The 7,439-nt window shown below is 37.7% G+C and overlaps 1 protein-coding gene across 1 annotated transcript in view; it reads left to right on the top strand.

Annotated features, from left to right (window-relative positions):
* Nucleotides 1–325: 325 nt before the first annotated feature.
* GTF2E2 (general transcription factor IIE subunit 2) overlaps nt 326–7,439 on the top strand; it is an 80,978-nt gene continuing 73,864 nt past the window's right edge. Inside the window, exon 1 of the mRNA XM_023737825.1 lies at nt 326–678. Coding sequence (XP_023593593.1) covers nt 646–678 — 33 coding nt within the window. The 5' untranslated portion in view covers nt 326–645. The remainder of the gene's footprint in view (nt 679–7,439) is intronic.

Below are 7,439 nucleotides of genomic sequence, written 5' to 3'. Positions count from 1 at the left end.
GGTAGCCGGGCACCATCTAGTTCTGGTCTCAGGCTGATGAAGTCTCTGGTTTATGTCGCCCTTTCTGTCTCTTGGGCTAATACTTTCCTTGTGACTTTGGTGTTCTTCATTCTCCTTTATTCCAGGTGGGTTGGGACCAGTTGATGCATCTTAGATGGCCTCTCGCTAGCTTTTAAGACCCCAGATGCCTAGGCTGAAATCTTGAAGGGAGCAGATAGATTCCCAGGTCTTTCCTCCCGAGGAGCAGCTGGTGGGTTCAAACTGCTGACCTTATGGTTAGCAGCCGAGTGCTTAACCATTTCACCACCAGGGCTTCTTGCTTGGCACGTAATAGGTACTAATTAAGTATTTATTGAGTGAATGAATAAGTGAATAAATACAGGTTCTAGAGAACTAATAATAAAAGATAGTGTTTGGGCAGTAACTCTGGTTACGGTTTATGTATCTGACATACAGATTTGAGTAACTTACTCTGTATTAAAGATCTTTATTTCTGTCTTTGCAGCATTATGGATCCAAGCCTGCTGAGAGAAAGGGAGCTGTTCAAAAAACGAGCTCTTTCTACTCCTGTAGTAGAGAAACGTTCAGTATCTTCTGAGTCATCATCATCATCGTTATCAAAGAAGAAAAAAGCAAAGCTAGAACATGGAGGATCATCAGGCTCCAAACAAAATTCCGGTTAGTGAAATTGGCTCTTTAGGACTGTTTCCTTTTTATTTTTCAGGAAAACCATTTAGTCATTTCAAGTTCATCGCCAGGTTCAACATTCATGTAGATTGTTCGGCACTGTGTTAAAGCACAAGGGATGGAAAGATAAGAGCATTTTTGCTCTTAAGATGCTTATAGCCTTGTGTTATAGTTACAATTTAGGTAATTATCTTTTTTTGAAAACAACTTTTCTGAGGTAAACAATGTATATGCTATAAAATTTTCCCATTTTAGGTGTACCATGTAAGTGATGTAGTAAATTTGTAGAAGTGTGCAACCATTATCACAACCCAGATGTAGAAGATTTTCATCACCCTCAAAAGAACCCCTGTGCCCATTTGCAGTTACTCCCTGTTTCCACACCATCCCAGGCAACCACTGATTTGCTTTCTCTATGTATAGATTTTCTTCTTTTGGACATTTTATATAAATGGAATCATAAAATATGTAGTGTTTTGGGTGTGACTTCTTTCTCTTACCATAATATACATATATATATATATTTTGTTTATTGTTGTAGTTTAGGTAAAAGTTTACATTTCAAGTTAGTCTTTTATACAAAAATTTATACATGCATTGTTATGTGACCCTAATTGCTCTCCCTATGCTGTGACAGCACACTCCTCCTTTCCACCCCGGATTTCCCGTGTCCATTCAACCAGCTCCTGACCCTCTCTGCCTTCTCATCTCACCTCCGGACAAGAGCTGCCCATTTAGTCTCACGTATCTACGTGAGCTAAGCAGCACACTCTTCACAAGTATCATTTTATGTCCCACAGTCCAGTCCAGTCTTTGTCTGAAGAGTTGGCCTCAGAAATTGTTTTAGTTCTGGGCTGACAGAGAATCTGGGGGCCGTGCTTTCTGGGGTTCCTCCAGTGTCAAACCATTAAGTATATATATTTTTAATAACTTTATTAAGGTATAATTTACATACCATAAAATTCTATTTTAAGTGTACAAATCAGTGACTTAAAACATTTACAGAACTGCTCAACCACTACCTCAATACAGTTTTAGAACATTTCTGTCACCCTAAAGAGATCTCTTGTGCCCATTTGTACTCACTCCTTCTAACCCCACCCGAGGCCACCACGAATCTACTTTCTGTCTTTATGGATTTGCTTTTGTGGGCAATTCATATCACTCTCCTAAACCACCATCTCCCTCAGCCCAAACTAACCAGTAGTATACTTTCTGTCTCTATATATTTGTCTGTTACAGATATTTCATATAAATAGAATCGTACAATATATGTGGTCTTTTTTTGTCTAGGATCTTTCACTTGGCAAGTTTTTCAGTTTCATCCGTGTTGTAGCATATATCAGTTCTTTGTTCCGGTTAATTACTGAGAGTATTCAGTTATATGGATATACCACAGTTTGTTATCCATTCACCAATTAATGGACATTTGGATTGTTAAATACTTTTTGGCTATTATGAATAGTGCTGCTGTGAACATTCATGTATAGGTTTTGTATGGACATTGATTTTATTTCTCTTGAGTAGATACCTAGGAGTTGAATTGCTGGATCACATGGTAAACTTATATTTAACCTTTTAAGAAACTACCAAATTGGCCCCATCATTTTACATTCTCACCAGCAGTTATCAAGGGTTCCAGTGTCTCCACATCTTTGCCAACACTTGTTAGTCCCTGCTGTTTTTGATCACAGCCATTCTAGTGGATGTAAAGTGGTATCATTGTGCTTCTAATATGTATTTCTCTAATTACTAATGATGTTAAACATCATTTCATGAGCTTATTGACAATTCTTGTATCTTCTTTGGTGAAATGTCTAATCAAATCTTTTGCCCATTAAAAAAAAAAAAAGAAAAAAAGAATTATTTATCTTCTTATTGATTTGTAAGAGCTCTTTATAAATTCTGCTTGATCAGATACATGATTTGCGAATATTTTCTCCAAGTCTGTGTCTTGTCTTTTTACTTTTTTAATGGGGTGTTTGATATGCAAAAGTTTTTGTTTTTTTTTTAAAATAAAGTTTTTAGTTTTGATGAAGTCCAGTTTATCAATTTTTTTAATCACTTGTGTTCTTGGTGTCGTATCTAAGAACTCTTTGCCTAGCCCAAGGTCGTGAAAGTTTACTCCTATGTTTTATAGTTTTGCCTCTTATATTTAGATCTGTGATGTATTTGATTTTTTTCCGCTGCTATTTTTTTATAATTGTGCTTTAGTTGAAAGTTTACAGTACAGATTAGTTTCTCATTCAGAAATTTATACACAGATTGTTTTGTGACATTGGTTGCAATCCCCGCAATGTATCAGCAATCTCCCCGTTTCCACCCCAGGTTCCCCATGTCCATTCGTCCAGTTTTCCTGTCCCTTCCTACCTTCTCGTCTTTTGTTTTTGGGCAGGTGTTTCCCCTTTGGTCTCGTATACTTGATTGAACTGAGACGCATTTTCCTCACATTATTATTTGTTTTATAGGCCTGACTGATCTTTGTCTGAAAGGTGAACTTTGGGAGTAGCTTCACTTCTGATTTAGCAGGGTGTCCAGGGGCCATAGTCTTGGGGGTTCCTCTAGTCTCTGTTAGACCAGTAAGTCTTGTCTTTTTTTATGAATTTGAATTTTGTTCTACATTTTTCTCCTGCTGTGTCTGGGAAACTCTATTGTGATCCCTGTCAGAGCAGTTGAGTTGGTTTTTGTTTGTTTATTTATTTTTTTAATTATTTTTTTGTCATTGAGAATATACACAGCAGAACATACATCAATTCAACAGTTTGTGTGTGTACAATTCAGTAACATTGGTTACATTCTTCAAGTTGTGCAACCATTTTCACTCTCCTTTTCCAAATTGTTCCTCCTCTATTAGTATAAACTCACTGTCCCCAAAGTGTCCTATCTAACCTTTTGAGTTGCTGTTGTCAATTTGATGTCTCATACAGATAGTTCTTTAAAAGCGCACAGTGCTCAAGGCAGACATTTTTTACTAATTAAGCTAAACTATTGTTTGGTTTAAAGTAGACTTCAGGGAATGTTTTTGGTTTAAGGTGTAAGGATTATTTCAGGGCAATAATTTCAGGGGTTCATCCAGCCTCAGTGGCTCCAGAAGCTCTGGGTTCCATAATTTGAAATTATGTTCTGCATTTTCCCCTTTTTGATCAGGATTATGCTATATAATCTTTGATCAGTGTTTATGGTTTAACGTAAAGGTATAGATTCATTGTGTGTGTGTGGACATTCATTCGACCCAGCACCATTTCTTGAAAAGACTGTTCTCCCCTTTAAAAAAAAAATTGTGTTGACACTCTCGTTGAATATCAGTTCACAATAAATCAAAAAGTTTATTTCTGGGCTCTCAGTTCTGTTCCATTGACCTATATGTCTGTCTCTTGATCGCTGTAGTGTTGTAGTAAGTTTTGAAATTGGGAAGTTAAATTAATCAACTTTGTTGTTCTTCAGTATTGTTTTTGGCTTTTCTGGATTCTTTGATTCACATATAAATATTAGGATCAGCTTGTCAATCAGCATCTGCAATAAAGCCAGCTGGGATTTTGACAGAGATTGTGTTGATTCCATAACTCAGTATAGGGAGAATTGCCTTCTTAACAGTATTAAGTCTTCTAGTCAGTGAACTGGAATAAAAGGATGTGCCTTTCCATTAGGTTTTTTACTTTCTTACAACAGTGTTTTGTAGTTTCTTATGTACAAGTCTTGTACTTATTTTGTTAAATTTCTTCCTTAGTATTTTACTGTTTTCAATGCTATTGTGAATGGGATTATTTTCTTAATTTGATTTTTGGATTGTTAATCATTGCTAGTACATAGAAATATCATGGATTTTGCACACTGATCTTGTATTCTGTGATCTAGCTGAACATGTTTATTATTTAAGTAGTTTTTTTTGGGTGTGTATGTAGATTCCTTAGGATTTTTCTACATACAAGATTGTTTTCTGTGAATAAACATGGTTTTACTTCTTCCTTTTCAGTGTATGGATGCTTTTTATTTATTTTTCTTGACTGGCTGTAATCTGTAGTACCATACTGAATAGAAGTAATGAGAGCAGACATCTTTGCCTTGTTCCTGATCGTAAGGGGAAAGCATTCAGTCTTTCACCATTAAGTATGATGTTAATTACAAGTTTTTTGTAGGTTCCCTTTATCAGGTTGAGGAAGTTCCTTATTTTGTTAAGAGTTTTTAATCTTAAGTGGATATTGAATTTTGTCAAATGCTTTTTTTCTCAGCATCTTTTGAGATGATCATGTGGTTCTTGTGTTTTATTCTACTAATATGGCATATTACATTGATTTCTCAGATATTAAGCCACCTTGCATTCCTGAAATAAATCCTACATAGTTATGGTGTATAATCCTTTTTATGTGTTGCACGATTCAGTTTGCCGATATTTTGTTCAGGATTTTTGCCTCTCTTTTCATGAGGGATTTGGGTCTGTACTTTTCTTTTGATGTCTTTAGCATTGGTATCAGCGTAATTCTGGCCTCATGGGATGAGTTGGGAAGTGTTCTCTTTTCCTCTCCTTTCTGAAGGAGTTGGTGAAGGATTCATATTTCTTTTTTTTAGTGTTTGGTAGAACTCACCAGTGAAGTCATTTGGGTCAGAGCTTTTGTTTGTGGGAAGAGTGATTTTCTTATATGTGTATTACCGTATTTTTATGCGAATAGTGCACACCTTCTACATTTGTTTGCAAATGTGCCCTCCCCCCACGAGGTATTTGCATAAGGGCCGCTATGCCAATTTTTTAAAAACACGTTGCTGGGAAAAAAAAAAAAAGCATAGAACGCTTACGAAAATACCTCACGGGAGGAGGGGAGGGTGCGGCTGGCAAACAGACATAGATGGTGCACATTATTTGTGTAAAAATACAGTATATGTTTATTCAGATTTTCTATTCTTGAGTTAATTTTGGTGCTTTGTATCTTTTTTAGGAATTTGTCATTTTATTATCTACCTTGTCTTAATTTTTCAAAATACTCCCTTACAGTCCTTTTAATTTCTGTAAGGTCAGTTGTGACATCTCCTCTTTCATTCCTGATTTTAGGAATTTGTGTATTCTCCTTTTTTCTTGGTCGGTCTAACAACAGCAACAAAAAAAACCAAACCCGTTGCCGCTGAGTAGATTCCAAATCCTAGTGACCCTATAGGACAGAGTAGAACTGCCCCATGGGGTTTCCAAGGAGAGGCTGGTGTTTTCACTGTAGCTCTTAGCAGCTGCACTGCCGGGTCTCCAAATCTAACTAAAGGTGTGCCAATTTTTGTTGATCTTTTCAAAGACCAGCTTTTGGTTTCGTTAAGTTTTCTCTGTGTTTTTCTGTTTTTTATTTCATTGATTTCCACCTTCATCTTTATTATTCTCTTCTTCTGCTGACTTGGGTTTAGTTCACTCTTAGACTATTTTAACCAAGATGAGTGAAACTTAATTCCCAACAACAGAAATTCTTTAGCTTCTTAAAAATGTAGGAGCAATAATCCTTACGGGTGTCATCTTTTTAGATGCCCATTGAGCTGTTTTAATAACTGATTTTAAAGCAAAGCTAATTTTTTATCAAAGTAGGTCTATCATTCTTAAACACATACATTGTTGTTATTGTGTGCTGTCAAGTCAACTCCGACTTATAGTGACCTTATAGGACAGAGTAGAACAGCCCCATAGGGTTTCCAAGGAGCAGCTGGTGGATTGGAACTGCTGACCGTTTGATTAGCAGCCATAGCTCTTAACCACTATGCCACCAGCACTCCAGTTAATTCCATGTGAATTAACTTATAGTACATAGGGTCACTGTGAGTCGGAACTGACTCGATGCCACCTAACGACAACAACAAACAAGATTTAAGAAGTGTTTTGAGCATTAGCACAGAGCCACTCTTGGCATTAGTCTTTTTGACCTGCTTAAGGATATCTTGGATTTTTTGTAGTTTTAGCTCCAGATCATAGGCTGATGTGAGCTGTGGAATCACCTTGCAGAAAGCAGTTTGGCCTCTGTCCTCGGTTTGGTCTAGCCGTACCACACTTGAAGCTAATGACTGGGGGGCTGACCAGACCAAGAGAACCACCTGGGGTCCAGTGTTGACTAAGCCTTAGGAGGCATGATATAATCTATCATGGCCACCTGGTGAGGCCAATAAGCGCCTGGAACCCCAGTGCTCAAGATGAGCTTCCTGGTTGGTGAACACGTATAGGAGAGGGTAGTACATTCCTCTCTGAGATGTGGAAACTATGTGCTGGGATCCCTCCCAGACCTCACCCTAAGTGTCTCTTCATTTGTATCCTTTTTGATTGTAATAAATCTGTAGTCCTGAGTTACCTGCACTCTCTGTGAATTGTGTGAGTCATTCCAGCAAATTAATGAACTCATGGTATAGTAAGGAAAGAATGTATCCTTTTAACTTGTGAGCTCTGACCTAGCTCTAAGTTGCTAGGGTCAGAGAAGGGCTGCATGGACAGCTGATCTGACCAGTGGTGTTTATCTAACTTGTGAGCACTGAGCCAGCTCCTGGTGGCTAAGATCAGAGAGAGTGTGCCATTTGGGTGGCTGGCAACGAGGATGGAGAAAAGGGAAGGTGAGGGCTGTATCCATATCCACACTTTGGGAGTTGGATTTATGCTGAGCCTTACTCTGCAGTTAGTGATGAAGGTGGGATTTACCCCCATTTCCTCTTGCTTAGTGCAGCTGAGAATTTCATCTTCATGAGCACCAACAGCAGATCCCATTCAACAGCAGGATGAGCCTGTGTAGGGCTTTGCTTCT

Source organism: Trichechus manatus, unplaced genomic scaffold, assembly GCF_000243295.1.
Source record: "Trichechus manatus latirostris isolate Lorelei unplaced genomic scaffold, TriManLat1.0 scaffold00109, whole genome shotgun sequence".
NCBI lineage: Eukaryota > Metazoa > Chordata > Mammalia > Sirenia > Trichechidae > Trichechus > Trichechus manatus.
The sequence above is the reverse complement of the archived record's forward strand: the minus strand, read 5'-3'. Positions and strand labels throughout refer to the sequence as shown.